The following is a 26693-nucleotide window of genomic DNA, read 5'->3' on the forward strand; positions in this document are numbered from 1 at the left end:
AAAGCATGAGTATGCTGAGATGTATGATGATGGAGGGAAAGGGATATATAGGTATTTAGACTAGATCTTTTGTTATTTACTTTTAAATGATGTCTATAGACTTAATGTTTTTCTTTTCGTAATTTCTCAGAAGTTGATGGCTCTCCAGTATCTGAGATTGAAGGCCCTTTCACAACAGCAGATGTTGCGAGCAACTGTGTTTCTAGTGTTTCTTTCCATGAACCAGTGTTGTGGATTGCCTCCTATGCTCTCATGAGCCTGTGTGCAATTATCCTCCTTGTACTGATCATCCTGCTGCTTATTCCACCACGGTGTCAGCATCGTTACACCGACAATGACGTGGTCAATGACGAATCCTCCTTAGTGCGTCATCGATGGAAATGAGAAACTTGATCCTGAAACCTGGGACTTAAACAGAATGAAGAACAAAGTACTTTGCCAAGGGGAAGAAGCCAATGCCTCAGTCCTTTCTACATTCCTTACAAATTGCTGTTGAAATCCCGCCAAATATCCTGCATCATAACTTTTTAAGCTTTATTTTCTAACACTGATTCTGAACCAAAGCACTGTTAACCACCTCTTAAGTGCTACGGTAATGGATTTGCTACTGCAGTACAATGAGCCTTTATGCTCTCAATAGTACCTTCTTTTAAAAAAAAAAAAAGAAAAAAAAAAACAACAAAAAACAAAACACACCATGATGTTCTTCCACTGTCTGAACAAAAGTGTCCATCCCTCTTTCACAAAAAAAGAAGCTGTCAGTATTTTCTAACTAATCGAGCCCTGACTGTAGAAAAAGAGAAAAAACTTAATAATCTTTCTTATTATTTTCATTAAATGAATACTGCTTTCTGTTTACATCAATTCATTTTGAAACTGTGCTTATGGTGTGGGGGAGGGAGAAAGGTCAGACTTAAGCAGCAGAGAAAAGCAAGTGAGGTCAAGAAGAAATGTTGGTTTATGAGGTTTTTTCCTCAAGATCACTGCTGCCACTTGAGAGGGTCGCCATTCCTGAGTGTTGTTACAAAATAGTTGAGGAGGTGAAAACTGAGAAACAAACTTGTTCAGCCTTAGTGTAAAACAAGACTACCTCTCTTAATTTACAAGGATGCTACTGCTGGTAAGTGTGTGGTTTAGAACTGGTCTTGAAGCACAAGACACTCCATACAACCAAATACAACTCCTTGGCTTCAAAGTAGTGGATTTTATAAAAATGAATACTTCATGACTTTCCACTTCAGTGCATCAAAAAAAGCCTTTCAGTTTCCCCCCTAATGTGGGGGTTTGTGGTGTTTGTTGGGTTTTTTTGAGTTGAGGATGACTGATATTTAGAAAAGGCTGGTCTGCATATGCATGGACAGATGATAAAGCTAAGGTCTGTGTTCTGCCGTGTCTTTTGGTATTTCTAGTGAGCGTGTAACAAAAAGGAAACAACAAAATAAGAAAGACAACCTTTTTTTTTTTTTGGCTGAGCTCAGCAACCTAGAAGTTCAAGGGAAAAATATCTGTCTTCATGCACAGACTGTGAAGTGAAAGTCTTAATGCTGGCTTGTTTTTCAACTGCAGTTGGAGGTGTTTAGTTTAGCTTCACTGGTGTGTCAATCAAATGAAAAGTGTGTGTACTGACCGGCTGAAAACAAATATGTGGTAAGATTGAAAACAATAGTGGGAGAGAGCAGGGAAGAATATATTTGACCAGACCTCCATTACGCAAGCGCAGATCTTAATGCTGAGGACAGAACATGGTATTTTCTTTGCAGATAAGACAATTTTTCTTGTATCTAGTCAGTGAGCGTTGCAGGACCTCCATCGCTTTTCTGTAACACTGGCGTAGTGGGCTTGAAAGATAAACAATGCAAGGTTGAGGAGTCCAGTGATAACTGTTAGTTATCTGGGTTTTCTTCTAAAAAAAAAAAAAAAAGAAAAAAAAAATCCTTTGCATTTTGATAGCAGAACGGTTTGCATGCCTGTGTGGGAAACAAGGAGAAAAAAAAGGAAGCTTAGCTCTGAATCTCCCAATCCCTTGCCTAGAAAATTTTCTGCCTATAATCCCTTCATATAGCTTTCTGATTCACACTGCCTCTGCATTTGACTCTGCATGGAATAAGCAAAGATTTCTCTTTCAGGAATGGTGCTTTTACAGAGGTGCACGTAATGTGTGTGAAAATAAAGCACTGTTGTTTTTTTTAAACAAACTTGTGTATTTCACTTCATAACTGGAAGTGCTTGTGGTTTTCTTTCCTTTTTAACTCTTGCACTTTCAGATTGCTTGGCTGAATAGAGTAAAATAATTGGTGTTGTGATCCAACGTCTGAAAATTATTTCTCTTGGAATTAGGAGTTGGAAATAGGAAATTTTGAGTTTGCCTCCTTCTTCCTCTGCCTCTTAGTTTTTAAGAGGAGAAAAATGATGAATTATAAAGAATGTAAGAAACTATAGAGCTTAGGTGTTTTCTCCATATTCTATTATCCATACATCTCTTTCTTAATGTCTTATAATTAGAATTTTTAGTACACGTTATAACAAGAAGTTGTTCCCTTGAGTTTTTCTTAAAGCAATATACTTTGCTCTGAAAAGTTAGTGTGATGTTTCCAATTCTGTGATTTGGTTCCATATCATCCTCCTGGGTTTTGTTTTACACCGAACAAATAATTTCAGAGTTGTATTCCTTCTTCTACAGTATGGTAATATAAGTAATGCTTCTGTCACCTGTTTCAAACAGAAACACCATGTGAATGTTTGGATTGATACAGTGGTAAACAATGAGCCCTTTTTCCAATTCAGAAAGTAATAATGCTTGTACGCTCTTAAAATGTTTCTTAGCTGCTTCCCTCTCCCCAGCCCCTCCTATCTCCTTACCACAAAGAGTTTTAGGAAGGAATTTATTGGGAAAGGTTCCTAGTGTGCTTTGTAAAGACAAGTGAGATTTCTTCTGAGTTGCTTAATGAAGTCTTTTTAGTGCGCTAGATTTCATATAAAAGCCTTTCAGTTTTACCCTTTCACTTTGAATGTCATTGGTCAAGACATTTTAATAGAAACACTTGAATTATAGGAGCAATAATCAAGTAGCACAAATGAAATAGTAATATATTCTTGAGTTTTTGTGGCATCCTTTGCCACTAAAATTTGGCTTATTGTAAAAATGCTGTTAGCGACATCTGCTAGCAGCACAAACTTCATCTCAGCTTGTAAATTGATACTTACACTGGCAGATATTCAGGTGAGTATTGCTTTGTTGCTCTGGCAACGAGAAGAGCAATAGAAACCCTTGAGGGTTCATTTTTAGCCTACAGCACATTAAGAAAAATAATGCTCTTGAGCATTTTTCTATGAAAGATGAAATACAGTGACAGACTACAGTGTAACCAAGTGTGTCTTACTGGTGATCTCTTTCCCTGCTTTTTTTTTTTTTTCTTTTAAAGGAGAGTGCTGTGAGGTATTTTATGCTCCTGTTAACTAACTTCAGAGAGAAGATTAAACCATAGCTTAAAAAAAGGGTGAAAAAACAAAGCTTTGAGTAAAGACGGTGCTGGAAAATATTCTCTATTTATTATGGAAGACAGGATGCTCCAAATCGCAGCACTGCAAAGCATTCCTACACATATCAATATTTCTTGCAGAACCAGTGTTCTAATGTGAATGTAGTATCATGTACCATGAAAATGTCAGAAAGCCATGTTTCATTGGATGCGGCCTTTTAGATAATTGATGCTATCAGTGCAATCATTAGGGATCTGAAGATGTGTGATTTGAGCTCAAGTAGTTAAACCTGAGTTCAGGCATGGGAATATGTTAGTTCTATCCCACTGCCTTCACAAGTTTTAGAAATATTATCATGGGCTTTTTGGCTCAATTTAAACACTGAAGAAAATAGGTGAGGAATTTTAATAAGCCTTTTATTCAGGTTCTGTAAAAGAAGTTAGGTAGAGGGGATTGTTCTGGTTTTAAGGTGAAAGAGCTTGTATTTAGGATTTGTATGTTGGATCAACCTAAATGCAATATATCAAGGCAGTGTACCATTCCAGTTCGCAGTTTTGATGCTGTACAGGTTAACTAGTGGTAATCACAGAGCTATCAGTTTTGGTATCTCTTGTTAACATATCAGTTGCTTAACAACAGTCAACTCTTCATCAGCTAAAGTCAACTTATGGGTATTCTACCCAGTTATTTGCTGCGTATCAACTCGCTATGTTTCACTGAAGGATGAGCCATTTGTATACTAACCTTTTCCTTTTAAATATGAAAAGGTTTATGAGACTTGCTTAACACAGCATGTTTTCAGAGAGAGAGTGGTCCTTAAATTTTCTGATATTCCAGAATGATTGTGCTACTGAAAGCTTCTTTGATTTCTGTAGACGTTTCCAACAACTAGGTTGGTTAGTTGTCATAACCTGATCTCAGACGTGAGCCTCATATATATATATATAAGTAGTAATATGAGCTGAGTAATGAGGGGGGCTGGTACAATGACCTATGGAGGTGAAAGTAAAGGAAATTATGGAAAGAGAAATAAGTAAGCTACCCTTAACTTCACTTCATTAAAAATTTTAAGAGCATAACGGATTGATCCTTTTAAGAAAGGTCTGTACAATTTACCAAGACATTAGTTCCTGTCAAACTTGACGCTCTGATTGATAAATTGTTCATTTCTGGCTGATGAAGTTCTTGCTGCTGTTCAGAGAAGTGAAAAGAGATTGGTAATGGGATAAGAGCAATCTTCTGAGCCAGTCAGATTTTCTGGCTTCTGGGGCCTAATTAGATGTTAGGCCAGGCTTGTGAGTAATCCAGAGTCCTGGTAATGGCTCCTCAGGAACATTATCTGAAATATAATTGTTGGCTTCAGCCGAACCCCTGGATGAGATGGATCCATACCGCAAAAGCCACTGCTACGACTTGCACTAACTGACAGAGGGGCTATGGTGAGCTGAAGCTGGCTGGTGGTGTGAAATGTGGAGATGCTAAATAATTGAGTCTTCTACCAGGCTTCCAAATCAAGGCTGAGGCTCCTTGCTTAAGCAGAACAGGATAGCAACTGCAGTTGCTGACAAGCTGCTGTAAGTGTAACATCATTAGTTACCTGGCTTCTTTGGTACGGGTTCACTTGTCTGAATGTTTTGAAAGCCAGTGTACTCTAAGGTGCCTGTTGCTGCTACTGGGAATCATCCACTCACAGGTGAATAAGGGGCACGATCATCTTTAAGTAGAATCATTGGCCAGTTACTGAATATTCCCCACGCCATACAACAAAGCTCATAGTGATATGTCTCACCCCTAGCAATAGTCTGTTTGTAAGCAACAAAACAGATTATTTTAAAACATGTTGACATCTCTGACTGTACAGTAGTAATATAAGAATGTTTTGTGTTTGCTTTTTTTCCCCCCTTTTCATTGTATCTAGGCTTTGGCTGGATCTTTGTAGTCTGGTAGTTTTTGAAATACTGGGAATTTTAGAATAGACTACAAAGGCACATACAGAATTTTTTTTCAGCTAGCCAAAAAGTAAAATGCAGAAGGTAATTTTCAGCATTTAAAAGGAATTAGCCCTTAATAAGTGTTCTTTTTTTTTTAACTGATGATAATCACTTAAAATCAATGTATTTTAGTATAGCTGCTGTCCTACTAACTCACTGGCTGTAAATCTTCTGATTTTTCTGATTGTCTTCTGGCCCTCTCATTCCCCCCGCAAAGATAGTTCCTAAAAGCTGAAGACCTCTGTATCTGAAATTCAGCCTTCTAACAAAAGATATGTTTTTCTCGGTGACCATTCACAGACCTGTCTTAAAGTAGTCTGTAAGGCTTTAGAAATTAACTCTAGGTTGAAAACACTTGCATTCGTATTAGGAGAAGTAGACGCAAAACTTCATCTGCGTCAGTGGTCCCTGAATTTGTCTGTGTGCAAAGAACTCCTCTGTGCATTTTACTATGTTTCCTAGACCTCTTTCACTTCCCACTTGGAAATAAATACTTAACCGCTTGGTCTTCCTCACTGGTCCTGTACATTCTCCTTTTTCTCTGTCCTTACGAAATAGAGGGGTGGAGAGGAGGACCACAAGGAGCTGTAAGGGTTAGTGCCATTCCTTAAGCAGATGACAGCCCCTTCCTTGAAGGCCTTGCCATTTTTTTGTCCTACCACCAGCTGTAGTGGACCTTTACTGTCTGACTGAGACACTTCTGCTTTTTTCAGTTGAGCAACTCGGCCTGCTCTGATTTTACAGCTATGTGTACTTAGGCAAAATACTTGAATAAACTACATGGTTTGTAACCATCTTCTCATCACATCCCTCTTTAAAGAGGGAATTTTCACAGAGCTATGTCAAATCTGTGAAGGGTATGTTTATTCCTGTGTTGTTAGAGAGGAATTACATAGCTGGATGTTTAAATGGCCGTCTTTGCAATATAGCTGTCCCTTGGAAAATTCTGGGTGGAAAAAATGGACTCAGGAAAGTCATGTTGAAGTGGTACTGAAAAGACAACTGACAATTTCTTGATAGCACCAAGGCATGGATTACTGCAATATGTCCTGGAAAAAATTGCTTTGCTAGCCAATACTATGTGTGTGCATAAACTGTACAAGGTCGAGTGTTTAAATAAGATTTATCTGAAACAGGCAGTTCACATTTTTTATTGAAAATTTTGTATGGAGATGCAGAAATCTTTTAAGATTTTAACACTACATCAGCTGTTACTTGATAGTTATTTAGGAAGCGTGGAAAGGATTTCACCTTTAAGGTAATGATTCCATCTTGTAGAGGCATTTCTTCACCTGATTTTTTTTTAATAGACAAAGTTTTTAACATTGACCGAAAGGAAAATGGGATCAAAACTTTGAAAAAAGGGGTATAGTCTTTTTAATTCCGTCTTCAGGTGATGTTAGGATGTCTATCCCACTTACTTACTGTCAAGCCTCATTACTGAATTTTCAAAAAATTTATACTTTGTACTTTCAGGTCTTGCCATTTTCAGATAAACAGTATGTAAAAAATCAAATTTTATGCTGCTTAAAATAAATGATTAAGTCTTTCAACCTATTCTGTGTGTCTTTTTAAATCCTGTTAAGATGAACTTCAAAGCCGATAAATTATATCCATCCAAATTCTTCCTAGTACTTTGTGACTTTCAATTCTAACTTCTGGCTTTAGCTCTGAAAAGAAAGCAGAACTGCTTTAGATCTCATCTGAACCTTGCAGGGACGGGGCGAGGCAGGTAAGTTTAGCTCCAAGGTGATTTTTCCTGCTTATGTCTAAATAACTGAGATCTCCTTGCTTCAACTTCTCATCAGTTCATTTCAGTATTGGACAGAAATTGGGCACAGAAAACATTAACTTGAGAAGATGAAGCTTCTGATCATCTGGAATGGATTACAGTAATATTTTGGACTGTTGCTGTCTACTGCCCTAAACTATAAATCAAGAAGGCATACAAATTGAAAGTACCTGTCCCTAAGAGAGCCAGCCACCCTGCGGGTGTTGGTTTCTTACCTCGGGAGAGCCCGGAGGAGTGGGTACTGTGCTCTGTGGTTTGTACCCCGGGAGGTGGCGCACATGGTTTGTTTTTCAAATGGGAGAGTTTTGAGCCCTTTCACAGCAATTTCTGTTGTCTTGCTTGAATTCTATTAAAAGTACTTTCAATTTTTCTTTTTTAAATATCCTACCTAAAAAGGTCCTTAGCTTGGGGTCTCCTGATCATTTAGTAACATCCCTCTTCCCTCCCCCTAAAAGCCTGTTCTTTAAAAGGCCGTTATTTTAAGTCCTGAGCTTTTATCTTTAAAGGTAGCATGGTGTATTATGCATGTTGATAAACTTATGGGATTGGTCAAGCAAGACAGATTAGCACCAGCTGTTTAACATGGTGTTTTTATTTCACAGTTTGGAAAGCTGGCTGGTTTTGCTTATTACTGTCCTGATATTCGGTGAAGCCTACCTATTGTTACACAGCTCTGCTCACAGGGGTACTATGCAAGTTTTCAATTTTTTTCTTGTGTTTAAACTTGTCTTATGCTTTGGAAATTGCCATCATTGTCAGAGCACCCTCTGTGCTTCAGGCTTATTGAATCCAAAACTGTAAAACTGTCTGTTCATTCACACTTCTCTTGCTCATCTTTCCCCATTAAAGCTGGCCTATCTAGACAAAACACCTTTTAAGTTTGTGTATGAAATACAAAAGTAAGAATTTATTGCAAGAACATGCCTTTTTTGATAACTACAGTGCAGTGTAGACAAATATGTGAAGGTTTACAATTCAAGTGTTCAATGTTCAATTTTTCAGGACAACATGTAATTCTGATGGCCACTTAAACATTAACTATTCTTCCCTTTCTGCACCAAAACAAACTGTTTTTAAAAATAAATGGTTCAGGTTTGGGGTTTTTTTCATTCTAGAGGCTTACAAGTAACATCTGCCTCTACCTTGACTCATCATTTGTTTTTCTAGGAAATTCAATAGCATTTCCTAAGAAATACAAGTTGTTGTAAAGACTACAAGAATCTATGTTGCCAGTGTATATACAAATATTAGCATATTGGATTTTTATAGTTGTTAGCTAGATAAAACTACTTTTTATGAATAAACAAGGTATTGTGATCCTTCAACTTCTTTCTTGTCATGCACCCAGCACTTTTCTGAAGTACTATGTGTAAGAACACTATTTACTTTTCCTTTGGTTGAGTTTTTTTTAATTGTAAGCCTAACATTAACTTCAGCTTTCCATATTCTTACTGTATGAGATTTTTTTATTGTTGTACACCTTGAACTTTCTCTTGGCTGGTGTTTTATACTGATTTTTAACTGCTGATGTATTTTTACAGTCTTCTGGTTTGCACATATATTCCCTTTCTACACCCACCATTTTCCCCCACACTGTCCTGAAATATTGACCCACTGTCACTGCCGATGTCTTTTGTCATCCTGGGCCACAGATAAGGTGATACCTTTTTTCTATTTTCCCCCTCTCTAGGAGGCAGGTCTAAAAGAAATCCAGCTCTCTCACTATGCGTGGGGATTGGGCTTCAAAAGTGAATTTACTGTGGTTTTTTGCTCTTTTAGAACTCCAGCATCGCCTTCAGGTGACCTGAGACCATCACAGTGGCATCAGCCTGGGTCCCTATTGAGAAACCTGGTGTTGGCAGAATGGATCAGGGAAGAGCTCCAGGACATACCACCAGATGTCATCAAGCTACAAGTGCTTTGGGATTGCTGATAGCAGGGACCTTGCCAATCCAGCTCCCTGCGGTAAATCTCTGCTTGACTGAGTGGGCTTACAGAATTGTTTACAACCAGACATTGCTGTAGACCATGTGGGATTGCATAGGGTCTGTGCTAATAGGGACCTGTAGGCCTAATGACCGTGCTGACAGCAGCATTTCAAGAAAACAGACAACAGAGATTCTGTAGGATTGTGCAAAGCCATATCCAAGTATGCAGCATTAAATAGAAGGATTTTCCTCTCCCTCTCATTTTGCCCTTCTCCATACCCTTGCCTTCCTCTTCTGAAAAGTTTGGGCTGCTATGTATTAAAGATGACTAGATTTGGGCCCATAATGTATTAAGGCATTGCTGCTAATACTGAGGAAAATTTGCCGGTTGACATCTGTCTGGATGAAGTGCAATTGAATGTCTTTTCCTTGTGTACCTCTGGATTAACAAAGCATAAGAAAAACAAACAAATATGCCCCACCTTTGCCTTGTTTAACAGGCCAGCAACATCCTGGGAGCTAGACTCACTAGCTTTACAGGTTTTCTAGGTTATCATCTGAAAGTAATCAGTGCTTGCTTTTTGCTTTTTGTTATACGATCCATTTTTGCATATCTGGGGGGAAAGTGTTAAGACTTCAATATATCCACAAAAGAAGTACCTAAAAGCTGTCATCTTGTTCTAAGTATTTGCTCCTGGGTTTCACAAAGACATTCAAGGTATATGTGGTGGGTTGACCCTGGCTGAATGCCAGGTGCCCACCAAAGCCATTCTATCACTCCCCCCTCCTCAGCTGGACAGGGGAGAGAAAATATAACAAAGGGCTCATGGGTCGAGATAACGACAGGAGAGATCACTCACCAATTACCATCACAGGCAAAACAGACTCAACTTGGGGAAAAGTAACTCAATTTATTACCAATGAACCAGAGTAGGGTAATGTGAAATAAAACCAAATCTCAGAACATCTTACCTCCACCCCTCCCTTCTTCCCAGGCACAACTTCACTCCCGGATTCTCCACCTACCCCCCGCAGTGGCACAGGGGGACGGGGAGTGGGGGTTGCAGTCAGTTCATCACACGTTGTCTCTGCCGCTCCTTCCTCCTCAGGGGCAGGACTCATCACACTCTTCCCCTGCTCCGGCGTGGCATCCCTCCCACAGCAGACAGTCCTCCACGAACTTCTCTAATGTGGGTCCTTCCCACAGGCTGCAGTTCTTCACAAACTACTCCAGCATGGGTCCTTTCCACGGCATGCAGTCCTTCAGGAGCACACTGCTCCAGCGTGGGTCCCCCACAGGGTCACAAGTCCTGCCAGAAAACCTGCTCCAGCGTGGGCTCCTCTCTCCACGGGGCCGCAGGTCCTGCCAGGAGCCTGCTCCAGCACGGGCTTCCCACGGGGTCACAGCCTCCTTCGGGCATCCCCCTGCTCCAGCGTGGGGTCCTCCCCAGGCTGCAGGTGGAGATCTGCTCCACCGTGGACCTCCCTGGGCTGCAGGGGGACAGCCTGCCTCACCATGGTCTTCCCCACGGGCTGCAGGGGAATCTCTGCTCCGGCGCCTGGAGCACCTCCTCCCCCTCCTTCTTCACTGACCTGGGGGTCTGCAGGGTTGTTTCTCTTACGTGTTCTTACTCCTCTCTCCGGCTGCTGTTTCTGTCTGTCCCAGAAACTTTTTTTTCCTTCTTAAATCTGTTATCCCAGAGGCACTACCACCATTGCTGATGGACTCGGCCTTGGCCGGCGGCAGGTCCGTCTTGGAACCGGCTGGCACTGGCTCTGTCAGACACAGGGGAAGCTTCCAGCAGCTTCTCACAGAAGCCACCCCTGTAACCACCCCCCCCCCCCCCCCGCTACCAAAACCTTGCCACACAAAGCCAATACAATATACTAGAAAAGAAAGTCATTTTATTAAAATATACATTTAAATCCCTATTTCTCCACATTACTTTTCATGCTACCACAATTCAGGATGCTGAGGTTCCACCTGAATTATAGGCACAAGCACACGGTGAACCATGGCTGAGTTATGGCAGCTTGAAGAACTGCTCTTCCACATTGCCACCCCTATTGTCTATGTGTATGTCCTTATCTGTCCCAAGTCTTAGGTAAAATTAGTTAATTTAAACATCAGTTGCATATTTTAGGTAGGTGGTCTAGTTTTTCTAGTGGCCCTTGAAGTCCTTGTGACCTCTGCAAGCAAAGATTTGGTACAATATTCTTTCTCTGCCTTACAAACTCTGCATCCATTGTAAGTCATTAAATTCTTTTAATTCATCCTAGCAGGATTAAAAATACATTGTCAGCCATTTGCAGATGAGCAGAAAACATGTAAATTAAATAGCTATGAGGACTGGAATGACACTTTTGCTAATTTGTTAGCCAAGTGGGATGGATGCAGAAAATACCTCTGAAGGTACAGCAGCTCAAAGGGCAAGCAGAAACTTGCTCTGGCGTAATTTTACAGTGTTTGCAAATGTCCATAAACTTTCCCTAAGGACTGTGGCTTTTGTGATCATAAGACAAGAAAAACACATAAGCATTGTGTACATACATTCACCTGTTCCATTTAGTGTCTGCAAGAGTCATTTGTTTCCTGAGCAGATTTCCTGTGCTGCTTATCACCAAAGAGTCTTACAGCCCCACAAGCATCAAGAGTGAAGATTGTTTTGAAAGTTTTTCTCTAAGCTTTCAAATTACAGAATGAATGGTTACAGAATAAGAACTGAAATGATACTTCAAAAGTGTTCTGCATCCCCCATCTTTGATTACTTACTAAAGAAAGAACAGTATGGTGGGTTTTTTGCAGACACAAAACTGAGATACCTGAAGTAAAACATTTTAAAGTTTCCTAGTCCGTTGGTATTTAAAATCCCCTCAGCTAGAGAACACTGGATCCCTGGGCTTTGGCAGGCAAGCAAACCAATTACTGTGTTGCCTGGTTTTGTAGCAAATGCCTGGGTGTAGTTCAATGTAGTTTAAGCAGTAATGAAAATGAAGTAACCTGCTACATTTTCCTTGTGGGTAAAAGCAGGTAAATTGGCAGTTATCCAATGGACGGTCATTGCTAATGACAGGTTTTTTTTCACAGTAAGGTGTTGAGGTGGTGACAAAGCTCCTAGAGGCTTAAAATTTTTATTCATGGAGTCTGTGACCCACCAATGCCCATACAATAAATTTATTTCAAAATTAAATTATCCTGAGTGCTAGTTAATTTTCCTTGCTTTAATAAAAGTAGCAGAATTTTTCATTTGGCTACCATGAACTGTAGCATTTGAGGTTTAAAGACACATTATTTTTACTTTAAAGGCTAGATATGCACTCTTTAATAGTTTCAATCATTTATTAGACGAGACATCATTTTCTGATGTGCCATCTTGCAGGATAACAGTTCCTGCAGAAATAATTGCATATTTGAAAAGTAACCCAGACCAGTGTTGTCCTTAACATTCTCTTGCCCACTCATAACTCCTTCTCCTTTTCGTCCTATGCTTTTCATTTCTTAAGTTTATTTGTCCCGTGCTACCGCTTTAATTATTTGCACACCTAGGTTTTATTGGATGTTGCTTTTCATTTGCAAGCTCCAGTACATGTGAAAATAACAAGCAGCAATACTCCCTCAGGTTTTACCTCCAATTTATAGGGTACTATAATATCCCACTCGCAGACGAGGACAAGAAATGCCTCTTCTCCAGGGATTGGAAACATTTATAGCTTTCATGGGTGTCCTGGGAGGAAGGCAAAAGCCCCGGTCTGGCTGTGGTCCTGTATGTGCCCTCCTGCAGGATTTTATTCATGTTTGCTGAACTAAACATAATTTCTGTGCATCATTAGAGGCAGAGGGAGCGAAGAAGCTTAAGGAAAACTAAATCAGAGAGTTTTAAGGGCAAACGCTGATTCCCAGTGTAGTTTGAGCAATTTTCAAAATTAAATCACTAGCTTCCTTGTTTGGGTTTTGCCCAACTTGGGGGTGTTCAGCTCAGTTTCCTAAACTTGTTTGAATGCCTACTTCAGTCCTTAGAAGTTGTCCTCGATGTGAGCTGTAATTTCCTTAGGTCAGGGTCAGGGCTGACTGGTGCTGGCAGGGCTCAGTGCCCACGCGGGCCTGCAAACACCTATCAACCATAGCAGGCTGGAAACTGGAAGTTTTAAAAACAGAAAAGCAAGCCCATGATGTGTGGGGTCCTGATGGGCAATGCCTTTATCTCACATTACCGGCCGCAGACTAGAAAACACGCGCTGCCAGCAGCATGCTATAGTTTCACGCTCCTTACATCTGGCCCGGGAGGCTGGGGAGCGGGAGAGAAGCGGGGGTGCTGCCCCTCATCCAGAGCGCAAGCGGTGCCGGGTTTTCTGGTGGGACGATGGGAACCGAGGACTGACCAAGCTACCCCACCACCGGGAAGGAAACATCCAGGCGAGGGTGCACGGCACTCTGCTCGCGGCACTGGCAGGGGCCACCGCAAGAAAAGATGAAGAAGGGCTCGGCCCGCTGGGCTGGTGTCCGTGGTGGGACTTGTGTCACCGCGGTGCTGTGGCGGTGGGTGGAGGAAGGACGAGGGGGCTCCAGCGGGGCCCTGCCCTGCCGCCTCAAAAGCTAAAACACCGGGCAGACCCTGGCCATCGCCAGCAAAAAGCCCTTGCTTGCTTGCTTTCTGGGTTGGGTTCAACAGACTTAAAAATAACTGGTCCATTTTGAGATTTGGGGGAAAACAGCTTTTCGAAGGGGCTGCCGGATGGCACGCGAGCCTTCCTTTTGATCCTGCCGGCCAGTTGGTTTCTTTCTGGGGAAAACAACTTTTAGCACTACCTCTTATGTTTGAGTTTTTGGGTGGCGTCTACCGCTGTACCTCCTTGGCTCAAAGGGGGCTCAGTTTGGCGGATGGATCCTCCCTCCCCTCATCCCGCACGCCCTCTCCTCCTCCAGAGCCCCCGCGGCCGTTACGAGCGCCAGGCCCTTCCTTCACCGCCTGTGCCAAGGAGATACCGGGAGGCCTGGATGCTGCCCAGTTTCCCCCGACACCCGCAAACGGCAAAGCGGCCGGGAAGGCGAGGGGGGAGTCGTGCCTCCCCGGCCGCACCCCGCGCCGTGGCTGTGGCCGTCCGCCGACCCCAGCGCCGCTCCCCTGAGGTGCCCCGTGGCTCCCCGGGCAATGGCGGCGGCAGAGCCTCGCCTCCCGGGGTGGTAGCAGCCGCCGCCGCCTCCCCCGGCGGCCGTCCCCGTCAGAGGAAATCGCCCAGGACAGCGGGGTGCGGGGCAGCCGTGCCGTGCCGTGCCGTGCCGTGCCGCCGGCGGCGTGGGGCGCGGACAGGTGGCCGCTCCCCTTCCCGCGCCGTCCCGGTGGCTGCAGGACGCGGTGGGGGAGAGGGACGAGGAGGACGAGGAGGAGGAGGAGGAAGGGCGGGCAGCCCGCCCCCGTCCTGAACAATGTGGCTGAATCGGCAATGTGAGTAGTACTCCCGCGGCGGCGGGGGCCCGTCCCGCCGGGTGAGGAGGACGGCGCGGAGGGCGCGGGTGCCGCCGGCCGGCGCTTCCCGGCGAGGCTAGCCGGCGCCTCGCTCCCGCCTTGCGCCCTCCTCAGGCGGGTGGCCCGGAGCCGCTCCCCGGCCGGCCGGGCGATCCGAGGCCCCTCTCGCCGCGGGGAAGAGGCGGCAGGGCTGGTTCCGACGGCGTCCCCAGAGGCGAGCGGGGGCCGAGCCCCCGGCCGGGGCGGAGGGGCCTGTGCCTGGCCTCGCGGCTGGGCCCCTGGCCAACACCTGAAAACGGGTCGACGCCCAGCTTTTTTTAATTTAAGGTCGAGTCTTAAATGGTTTTGGTGTGTCTGTGTCCCCCCGTCCCCCCCCGCGTTAAAGTCCTGCTGCGTACGGGTAGGTGTGTATTAGCGAGGTGTGGCAGCATGGGGATTTTAAGTCGGCTAAGCACAAAAAAAAAAAAAAAATATTGTGCTTACATTTAGTGCTTTAGTTGCTGGCAAGGGGCAAGTGAGCACCCGAGGCAGAAAGGAAATTGGGAGCTGCTGTGAGGTGGGACTGCTAATCGTCGTCTTTTCCTTCTGCTTTGCTGTCTTTCGCGCCCTGCCTGCCACGCCGCCATCCAGACCGTCCGCGCGGTTCTTCCTCCCTGCTCCTCTCTGCCCCCTTACCTGTCTGGCTCCGTGAGTATTGCCGAGGATCTCTGGCTGAGTACCTCTCCGTGGCAGAAACGGAGTGAGGGAGGTTCGTGCCGCCTGTCCGAGCACAGCAAGCACCTCGGCGGCACGACGTCCCCTTGCTGCTCCTCCGTGCGGAGCCGAGGAGCCGCACAGCCTCTAAAATCAGCAGAAGCGCGGTCTGGCTTTCGTGAATGTAGACCGGACCTTGCGTTTTATAACTCCTAACTGCTGTGGATAGCAAATCTGAAGCTCTCTTAACTATCCTAAGTTTGTCTGAGCTTATGGCTTAGCTGCTATTGTGTAGGTTTTATGCATGTCTATGCAGGTACTCAAAATAAGAGTCTACGTGTGCAGGATGTGTAACCTCAGTAAATCGAAGAGATCCAGGTGGACCCAGCAGATAGCATCAATGCAGCCTTGGCAGAATCCAAGAAAGCAAAACCAGAAGTTGGTTGACAGTGAAAGTATTCTGTGACAGTTTTGAGAACTAAGTACAAACTGTGCAGCAGAGTTGGTAAATGTATTCCTTAAACCTTAAAAGGCGTATTTTAGAAACGTTTAAGGAGCTTGTGGTTTAAGTAAAATACAGAATATAATAACAGAAGTTAGACATTCTGTACTTTCTCTTCTACTTAGGTAAAATGCTGCACTGTTGAGCCTATTTTGCAACAGAGTTGCTCCATAGTTTTGACGAAAACCGGTGCAAAATCACTGTAAAGATAAACCTGCTAAGCCAACAACAGAAAAAGCAAAACAAAACCTGACTGACAGTCTCATAGATCTTTACAAGGCACTTCACACCCCTGAAAAAAAAAATCACTGGAATCTTTAAATAAACTTGCAGTTTTCACTTAATTCCTTCTGGGTTTTGTCTTTGAAACCTGTGACTTGGTCTCCTTTACAAATTAAATATATTTTGTCTATAAATCTGATTTTTTTTAATATTCAAAAAGAGAAAAAGTGAGTAAGTTTCATTCTGCTTGGTTTCTGCAGCTTCCTTCTTTGTGGACATGAACTTTGTCTGTTCACGTTCACATTCACTGTATGAATGAAATGTTGGAGTACTTTTTAGTATTATTTTAGTGCAGATTTGCACCACTACTAGTGGTAGAGTGAGACAGTTTTCTCCTAGACTGAGGTAATAATTGGGAAATTTGTTATATCTCTGAAGATGCATTATATTACTGTTTTAATCCTTTGATGAAAATATGGTAAGTTTCTCACAGTATCTTCCTTAGTCACACAAATGCACACACTTATGATTCCTAAATACAATAACACTGAACATTTTAAGAGCTCAGATCAGTATCTTAAAAGGGTTTACTGTCCTCTCTTCCCCCCCCCCCCTTTTTTTCTGATGCAGGAAATGAGAAACTGGGTTTATTTACAGAAGAACCTTCAGTGTTCGTAATGATCTGCATTCTTCCTCACTGAGGTTCAAGGACGGGAGTACGGCTGTGCTTCATTTGTGAAGGATGACTGGGTCAGAGAGGGCCTCTTGCTACTTCTGTTGCTATTATAAAGAATGGGGAGTTTAGGTGACGGAACTGTTCAGTGTTAGCTTTACCAGTCTGCTTTTTCTGCCGTGTTTTGTTAGGCTTTTTAGTTTTAAAGCTAGGTAGAATGCAGGAATATCCACATGCACAAATACAGGATAGCGAGTAGCTAGAGAGGTAAAATCTTTGCAGCAAAAAGATCTGGTCTTTATGGTGGATTATAAACGGAACCTGAGTCAATAAAGTCTACTCTTTTGAAAAAAAGTCAAACTTCCTTTTGGTATGAATAACCAGTAGAGCCTCCCAAATGGGTGTGTTGGACTGGTGTGTCCGTTCTGCAGTAAAAGATGCAGAGCAATTGGGCAGAATTCATGGGAGGGCAGTAGGACCTGCAAAACAGGACTTGAGGAGAACAAGTGAACAATTTGGCCTGATTCTAGAGAAGGGGTAGGGCAGAAATCTTAATATTTATCAAAGGCAGTTCCAAGAAGCAAAGGAATATCTTCTTGAGTGTAAACAGTTATAAGGAAGATTTAGACTAGGTAATAGGCAATATTTTCTAGCAGGTTGGCAAAGTGAACATACTGGATGTTTTTGGACAATGGTTCTGTTGAACTTGATTTTCAGGACTATGAAACTAAAAATTTTCCTTTTTCACTTTAAAGGATGATTATGTTCAAGGACATGTTTCTTTACAGATCAGGAAATATCTTGTAACATCAAAACATCAGTGTTTCACTATTGCAGTGTGATATTTCCTTGTTCAGCATCATGAATTAGGTGGCGCATTTCTTCTAGATCAGGAGTGCATGTTAGCCTTTCTGATGATGAGGAAGAGGAGATATCCAATATGGAATTTATTTCTATTTCTTCATAGTCAGGAAAATTGTGAATCCTGTTGTTTTTGTAGTGTGTAGATGTGCTGCTAATACATGGAAACTGTGATACAACTGAGAGGAGGTGAAACAGTCACTCTAGTCATGTTTGAATGCAGTCAGAGCTCATTGTGTGAACGAGATTATTTGGGCCTTCTTCAGTTATTTTTACCTAGCGTGTCAAAAGGGTGGATGGAGCGAGGTCGCTGTATGGTCAGTGTTTTAAACCATTCCTGTAGCATCTGCCTATCGCAGAAAATCAATAGTAACTGCATACCACCTGTATAGTCATGTGTAGTATCTGGTACTTTGATTTCAGAGTCAAAATCCTACTAGAATTAAGTTGAACTTCATGTTTCTTTGGGTATTATGTGTGTAGATTGAGGGGAGTCTTGTGGGGAGTTTTCTGCCTGAAGATCAAGTTTTAGAAACGCAAGGGGTTGTCAGAGATGGGAATGCAACAAATGCTCTATCGCCACATCTCTGAAGGCTGTGGTTAAGACAGTATATAAGAAATAAAATAGCCAGTTTTTGTAGCAATGCCAGAGAAAATACAATATTTTGTCTGTTGCTATGAAAACATCTTTATGTCTCTGTGGTTTTCTTTCTTCCTTTTTTTTTTTTCCCTTGGCAGATCTTGTGAAATTTTCAGGTCTCCTGTTGATATGGTTGGCTGCTTGGTACTTGGGATACTTAGTCGCTGCTCTTATACCCAAAGAGACAATAACAAGATCTATTGCTAATCTTCAAGACATTGGAAAGAAACCAATGTTGAGGGGTGTGTAGTTGCATTTTTTTTTTCTTATACTATATTTAATGTTGTATATTTACATGCTAAATGACAAATGGCTTGTTAGCTGATAAATGATTTGGTGTGTGCTATTGTAAGAATGAAGCTGGCTGTGTGAAGTTAATTAGTGCAAGTCTGAACTATTTCTTAGACACTATCTTTGAAGAAACACAATGTCAGCCTATATTTGCCAGTATGCAAATATAATTAATTGAATAGTAATGTAAGAAAACCTTATTTGTTTGGTCGCATGTAAGCACAAAGCTGCAGCTTTGGTTCTGTCACACATATTTTATAGTTATGGTAAACTGTTGAATCACTAACCAAACTTTGTGATTAAATTCTCATTATTTCTTTCCTCTAATCTGACTGGGGGGCTTAATGTGTACATTTTTGTCATTCTATGCCTATATTATAATGTGAAAAAAGCTTAAAATGAGAATGATAGCCATTAACTTCAACCTATTGGTACAAATCCTTCATCCCTCTAGCCCTTGCTTCCTGTTATATGAAATAGCACAAAATAATTACTGTAGATTCAAATCGGATCACAGTATATGGGGCATTTTCCCTAGATAAGCTTGCTCTCGATCCCAGCAGCTGTTTGAAAGTCAATAATAACTTAAAGCCCAGGCAAATCTGTGACAATGTTGCCATGATACTGGAAAACTGGCAGGATTGGCTTCTGTGTGTATATGTTTGAGCTTAGCATGTTGACATTTAGTGATGCTTTCCATGTAGAAATTGTTTATGCAGCAGCCAAGAAAACATTTTCTTTTCTTTGTTGTTGTAGCCCCAGTCCCAAAAAGGCAGAAGTGTGATCACTGGTCTCCCTGCTCACCTGGGAATTATGCCTATCGGATTCTTAGTGGTGGCGGCAAAGGAAAGATGGCTAAAATTTGTTTTGAGGATGAGCTGTAAGTACCAGTCTGACTTTAAATCTAAGCAAGCGCTTTGTAGTGTGAGGGAGGGTGTTTCACTGTTTTGGTTCAGTAGCAGCAAGTAAGCTCCTAGCAGGGGGCTTCTATTCTGGTGATAAACTTTGCAATATATCTGACAATATTTAACTCTCTCCTGCCCCCCCCCTTTTTTTTAAATATCTAATATCAGTTTATTTTCTTTGCTTCTATACATAAGCTGCATTCAACTGTTAGTTTCAAGTATGATTTTTAATTTTCATGGTGCAGGATAGCTAGTTTACAGTAGGTTGAATGGTCAGCACCTTCTGAAAGTCAGGTTCTTTCATGGCTTTTTAAACTGGACAGGTAGAGTGACTTGAAAACCTTGCAATGATCTTTTGTGTAGATATAGTCCACACAGAATACAGCCACAAAACTGCATTTTATGTTGAGGTTTATCTTTCTGGCAGTCTTTGTATGAAGTACTTTCTTGATCTTGCTCATGTTGAAAGACTCATTGTGCATCATTGCAGGAAACTGATAAATTGTGCAAGATTTTTAAGCATAGCTCTTGTTTACTACAAAATCTTGAATTAAGTAACTGAAGAACATGTGAACATCAGAAAGTGACTTAACATTGGTAAATATAACTTTGGATCAGAGCTTCTGGATTAATGCATTCTACTGATACTGTATTTATTTCAATTTCAGGCTTATAAGTGAAGAGAAGGGTAGTGTTGGAAGAGGTATAAACATTGCTATTGTGAATTGTAAGTAAGAGAAAAATTGTTAGAGGCATACTTTTGTACTGCAATAATTTACAAAGGTTCTTGGGGGGATTGGGGTTTTTTTTGTTTGTTTTGGGTTTGGTTTTTTTTACTAGCTAATATGGAAGGAAAGGGAAAGGAAAAAATTGCAAATTTGATTCATGTTAAATGTAAGAAAAACAAATCTGTGTTTGAGAGAAATAGTCTTCTGGATAAACAAAAGAAACATGTTCATAATCGGTATAGGAAAATAGAAAATGTGTACATAGAAGACATATATGTGTATTTTATTAGGTAAATGAACTGCTTCTTATGTAACATAGCAAAAATATCCGCAATCTCCAGCAGTAAGACTCAACTTTCAGATTCAGTCCTTGACAGAAGATACCTACTGCTCCACTGATAAGGGGCAAGCGGTAACTGAGAATTGCAGTGCTGCCCCGAGGTACAGCCAAGGTACTAATTCCATTTCCAAACTTGGGGTCAGTGGACAGAAAGACAAACTCAAAGCTTGATTAATATTAAGCTGCCATTATATGTCTTTGCTTATAGTAGGAGCTATTGGAAAGCAGAAGGTGCAGTTTATTCCAGATCTGGAGGCACCGTTTTAATTTAGATGAATGGGAATGGTGATGAAGTGCAGTGTATTCAATAATGGATCCTGAGAGAAATGAATGCCTAAATGTGTTGGGGGAGGGGAAGAAAGGGAGTTCAGATGCACAGTCAAGTTGGCTTTGATCACAAAACGTGTTCCAGTTTTTCTGTCTCAGTATTGCTAAGAAAAATCTTGACATTGTCTAAACTTGCATGATTTTATTGAAGTCACAGGCTTAAATTACCATTGACAAGAACCTGTTCCAATTTTTTTTTTTCCCAGTTAACTACTGCGCTTTTTTTTCCCAATAAGGAATCATAAAAACTTTACTGGTTTTAATAGGTAAACAGTTAAAAATGAGTTTTCAGCATAAAGCTGTAGAGTAAGAGGGCAAATACTCATCCTGAGTGCATAAGCAAGGTTATAGCAAATACGAGTAGGGAACTAGCATTGTCTTTGCATCTGACATTAGTGAGGAAAAAGAAGTGATATATTAAATTTTACACATTTTTAAACAGCCATTTCCTTCATCATACATATAGTTGTTTTAGCTACACTTTCATCTCCATCTGCAGGTAAATCTGCCCATTATCTTGAACAAATTTGTAGTGAGACATATTTTCTACATGTCTTCTAATTAGATCAGTCAAGCTGATGACTGTGCTCAGTAAGTTTCCTTTGGTATCACACTTGTATTTTATTCCATAATAACTCTTTCTTCTCTGAATGAATATGGTCTTTTGTGAGAAGGAAGACAGAACTATTAAGCCCAAGCTAACAACACAGAGGGAGAGAAAAAGAATTTTGTGGATTTCTGCAGTCCTCACTACAGCCTTTTCCATTTTTTTGCGACCTCTGCTCAGAAGCCCAGTTTTAGAATGCTGTTTTACCACTGACAGATTTTTGCCACCTTTTACCCTCATCAGTGTGATAAACCTGCCATTTAGAATCCAGTGTTCAGAAGAATTTGCCTTCATGATTTTATCATATATGGATCAAAAGATAAGCCAGAAATGAATCAGGAACTGCTGGATCTTCTCACTAGAAATGAGCTGACACACTAAATGGAAAAGACCCTCTCATGTAGCAGGGATATGGGTCTTGGATAACAAAAATCAATTAACTCAGTTGGCATGGATTTAGAAATTTGAAAAGTATTTCCAATTGTACATGTCTTGTTTAAACAAAGATAGCCATCTAAAGCAGCATAATTAATTATTAATATTGACCAAAATGTTTTGGAATGACTAATTGTTTGCATGCCCAATTTCTGATATGGTAATGATGAGTGTTGAGTTTCTCTCCATTGAGATTCAAATGGTATGAAAGCTTGCACACCTGAAACTGCACAGAATAGTATTAAGCTCATTCAGATAGTCTTAGGCTTAACCAATTTTCCTGTTTATGGTTGTGACCTAGTATAGTGTTCATAGATCTAAAACCATGGAAGCACACAGTAAACTGAACTCCTTCCTTAAAATAAAAAGCAATAAAAATGGTTTAGTCACATTTGATGATTCAGAGACTACATGAAAAAAAATATTCTGCCCAAATCTTAAACTTATGTTACTCCATATTCCTTCCAATTTAAAAACTTAAACAAAAGAAAACTCAGAAGCCCAATAATACACAAAATCAGAGATGCCTAGCTGTAGCTGAAAACACTGTATATGCTGATTGCATTTAATAATTTTTACTCATATTTACACAACTTTTTTTTTTTTAATTACAGATAAAACGGGAAAAGTTACATCGGCAAAATTTTTTGACATGTGGGAAGGAGGTAGGGAAAAGAGTGCAACAGAGCTTTTGTTAGTGTTTCAGCATTAAGAAAGGACTTATATTTGTATAATTATCCTGTTCTTTCAAATGACTATGATTGTAATATCAGTGGGAATAAGCTAGAAGCAAACAGCTGTTGTCTTCATAAAATATGCTCTGGGCAGATCGGATGACAAATTTTGCCTGAAAAGCTGAATTTCTCCTGTTGGTTGAGATAGTTCATTTTCTTTTTTTTTTAATTGTTTTTGCCTTTTTTTTCTTTTAATTGTCAAATTGCAATTTTTTAATTGTCTTTTTTTTTTTTCTCCATTATTTCAGTCTGGTAGGAATAGCACTTAACCAGGTACCACATCCAAATACTTCACTCAGCAAAATTCCTTTTCCTGGCAGATTTTGTTCTATTTTAGTTGTAAAATCATCATAGGAAATATGTTAGCCTGTTTCTTAACATCCTTCCATGTAGCTAGAAAGATGATTTTAAGAATATTTAAGCTATTTAAGAATAGCTTTTAACATGTTTTCCAAACTTTGAATGATAACCGTTTCCTTACCTATTGGTAAGGAGAAACAGAATGCTGTGAGGCACTGGAAGCTGATTATCTGACCATTTAAGAATGCTTGTGACCTTATGTGCATGAATAGAAGTCAAATTGGGACTAATCATGAGGCTACAATTTTATATATGGTATGTAGACTGTAAAGTCTCCAGGGTGCCTGTTACATTTTTTTGTATGGAAGACAAGCATCTTGTGTATGTTTAGCAATTGCAAAACCAATAAATAGCTTAGTGCTGCAAATAGGCTGCTACTTAATGAAAGTGGGTGGACAATGGGGTGTGTAACTCAGCTCTACAGTTAGCGTGGTAATATTCCATGGTAGTATTAGCATGGAAGCTCACAGAATAGCAATGACTTCTAGGCTATTCCATGCTTTGCTTGCATGTATAATATTATGTGAGGTAAACATAAGAAACCATCTATATACTTATCCTGGGCATAAATGGCTTTTGTAGAAGTTCAGAAGTATCTTTGTTTACTACTGGGAAATGCAGATCAATCCATGCTCTCCTAGCCTTCAGTGAGAGCTAGCAGCTTTCTGCACCTTTCAGGATTAGACCCTCTGCCTGTAAACAGAAAAACTGCCTCATTAGGTCTCATTTTGAATAGACAAGGCCAAAAAGTGAAAAGAAGTTGAAAGTAGGTGGACTGTGATATGTGTGTAATGCATAATCAGTTTTGTAATTGATTCAACAGACCACTCAGGAGAGATGATGACTTTCATTAGAAATGCACCAGAAGGGTCCCTCCTTTTGATGGTGACTCATGATGATGGAAGCACCCGGTAAGCAGGTTATTCATGACAGGCTGAGGAACAGAGCAAAGAATAGCTTGAAAATCACTATTGCATAATGGTGTAAAGGAATGGTAAATTTCACTCTATAGTCAGGGTTGTTCTCTCTTTTCCTGCCTAAAAGGTTTTGGTTCCATGTCCATTCAGTGCTTGCCCATATCATGTATGTTGATGCTTCCAAAGAGGGATAGATAGTGTTATATTTGTTTAAAAGCACCGGTAGTCCTCATAAAGGGCACTGCTGTTACCTCTGGGTCACAACCTTCTATTAAGAAGGTATCCACACCTCCAGTTTAATGTATCTAGTTTGCATTCCTTCTTACATCTTAACCTGATTCTTCAAGTGCTTTCGAATCTTAGGGTTTTTTTAGTTGAATTCATGATATGGTAATTATACAGGGAAAGACTTAATCATGCAGTTGGTAAACATTTGATGCCCTTGTCCTTATTTAAGAAGGGTTGAACCATCAAATAGTATTTGAGATACATATTTCTTTCTGCTGTGCTGTTACAAACAGGTTGGATTAGCATCAGGAATGTAGAGAGGAGGAAGAAAAAGAATTTTGCTCTGTGAGTTTAATGGCATGCTACTAAGACAGCTCTCAGGATTTTTTAAACTTCTCATTTTTGCTTCTGCTGACTTACTACAATAAAGCATGAGTCAGCTGTGTTCTTTTTCAGCATTTTTCACATCCTGAACTTTTAACACTTTCTTTCACTACATTTTCCTAGGTTAAAAAATGACGCCAAAAAATTAGTAGAAGAGCTGGGAAGTAAAGAAATACAGAATATGAAGTTCAGGTCAAGCTGGGCTTTTATAGCTGCCAAAGGCTTCAAGCTGCCAGATAACATCCAAAAAGAAAAGGTCAGGATCATTTTGTTTTCACTTTATATTTGGCTGTGTATCAGATATAACCTTCAGGTGCAGATTTTGTATGTTGGCTATAATAACTGTAGCCTGTTCAGTAAGCCTCAGTCGCACAAAGCAAGTTCTCTAATGTATCATCATTCTTTGCTTTGGATCTGGGGCATGTACATGTACAGTACTGACTTCTACCACACTAGCACTAAATCATCTGTAGATAAATTTCAGAAGTGACCAGTGATTCTAGAGAGTCTCAGTTTTGAAATGTCCAACCTGACATGCTGTACAGAGACTTACGTTTTCTTCTGGAAGGACAAATTCCAAGGACTTCCTAAAAATAAAGACTGTTTTTATATGAAAATTGGGCTGTCTAAAATTGACTGTGCAAGTACAGCAATGCTTGCATCACAAAACTTTTCTGAATAACTTGCCCTCAGGCTTCAGGAGGACTAAAGATACCATTTTTATATCAGATTTCTGTTTGCATCTGTGACCTTGTTGTATTAGGTTTCTATAAACCCAGTAGTGCTCATCTGTATGACAGAGGCAGGCAGAAATGAGAAAACCCAATACAAAGGTCAGTTCCCTTGATGATACTGACTCCTCCAAAGGCATGTGAAATTTCCATAGATTTTTTTCCCAGAATATTGTTGCAATTTTCTTCACATTACAGAGCTTCTGCTCATACAATTTAGTGTATGTATGACAGCCATCTGGGAAATAAATAAAGCACTCTGTGTAAGAGAGAAGCTGGTGTAATCTTCACCCGTTACGTCGAGCAAGATGTGCAACGTGCTCCTTAGTTTCCCAGTCCTACCCCATTACCCCCTTCTGTTGTATGAGATTTGATTTGACAAAGTAGTTTGTAAATGGAGAACGAACTATTGATTTTTTTTTTTTTTTTTTTTTTTTTTAAAAAAAAACCAAACAGATAAACCATTCTGACAAGAAGAAGAACAGATATGATGGCTGGCCAGCTGAAATTCAAATAGAAGGCTGTATCCCAAGAAACCTGATCTGAACAAATGCATACCTCACTAATAAAGATGATTCTATATTTTTATATCTGTGACTCTAGTAAATTGCCTCCAGAACACAATAAGCATCTGAATGCTAATTGTAAAATAAGTCATATACACCGTTTTTAACCTTTCTTTCCTCTGTGAGGTTTTACCCTAATCTGAAAACATGTAGGTATTTTGATGACAAATGGAAATAAAATACTCTGGTTTGGAATTACAATGTTCAGGAAGTCAGTCATAAGATACCAGGATTTTTGAAAGTGAGTGTACGTTGTCATTAGTAATTTTAGGGGTTTGGTTTTGGTTGATTGGTTGGTTGGTTTTAGCATGTGTTTTCTCTTTAAAGACTAATATGCAAACAGAACTTAGACTAAATTGTAATATAAAATCACTAGCAATAAAGCAAATTATTTTGGTGTTAGTTTATTAGTAATGTCACTTCTCATCAGAAGTATGGAAATAGCAGTTACATTTGTTGAGCTGGTTTTAGTGATGTTGACAACATGGAATAGCAGTGTTAACATGTAAAGATCAAGTTACTTGAATTATTTTACCGAATTTAAGCTGCAAATCTACATGGTTTGTTTTAATTATTTTTAATTCCTGTAAGGTTAGCTTACTTTAAAAAATGCAGTGACTTCATGCAAGCTTAACCGTTATTCATGCTAACTGTAGAATCAAACACATGATTGTAAGGAAACTGTAGAAGCCATTTATTCAATTTCCCTTTTTCTGAAGCACATCAAGTATGTCTGCACCTTTCTTAAGTGGTTTTTGTCCTGCTGTTGTTCAGAAGCCTCCCATATGGCAGATTCCACAGCTTAAGTTGCTTCCTGTAGCATTTCACTGTTATTCTAGTTATTCCCCAAACATACTGAATTAACCTAAAAGGACCAAGCCAATTACACAGAG

At 40.5% G+C, this 26693-nt stretch overlaps 2 protein-coding genes across 8 annotated transcripts in view; both read left to right on the forward strand.

The window, feature by feature from the left end:
- BACE2 (beta-secretase 2) overlaps positions 1-9156 on the forward strand; it is a 55952-nt gene extending 46796 nt beyond the window's left edge. The window contains exon 9 of one of the 2 annotated variants that reach the window (XM_030020324.1): positions 9043-9156. In XM_030020324.1, the coding sequence (XP_029876184.1) occupies positions 9043-9071 (29 nt within the window). In that variant the 3' untranslated portion in view covers positions 9072-9156. Of the gene's footprint in view, positions 1-130; positions 7029-9042 lie in introns of those variants that run through there. The other variant, XM_030020323.2, reaches the window with a different exon arrangement.
- On the forward strand, positions 9094-25822 carry FAM3B (FAM3 metabolism regulating signaling molecule B). Of its 6 annotated transcripts, none has more exons than XM_030020325.2 (8): positions 9094-9228; positions 18346-18489; positions 19295-19418; positions 20112-20170; positions 22495-22545; positions 23798-23885; positions 24627-24759; positions 25691-25822. In XM_030020325.2, the coding sequence occupies exons 1-8, from the start codon at positions 9162-9164 to the stop codon at positions 25778-25780; spliced, it is 756 nt and encodes a 251-aa protein (XP_029876185.1). In that variant the 5' UTR covers positions 9094-9161; the 3' UTR covers positions 25781-25822. The 6 variants fall into 6 exon arrangements, with proteins under 6 accessions (XP_029876185.1, XP_029876190.1, XP_029876187.1 ...); XM_030020330.2 differs by lacking the exon at positions 9094-9228 and adding an exon at positions 14303-14676; XM_030020327.2 differs by lacking the exon at positions 9094-9228 and adding an exon at positions 14303-14635.
- Positions 25823-26693: the final 871 nt, after the last annotated feature.

The sequence above is a fragment of the Aquila chrysaetos genome, chromosome 7 (assembly GCF_900496995.4).
Source record: "Aquila chrysaetos chrysaetos chromosome 7, bAquChr1.4, whole genome shotgun sequence".
Taxonomy (NCBI): Eukaryota; Metazoa; Chordata; class Aves; order Accipitriformes; family Accipitridae; genus Aquila; species Aquila chrysaetos.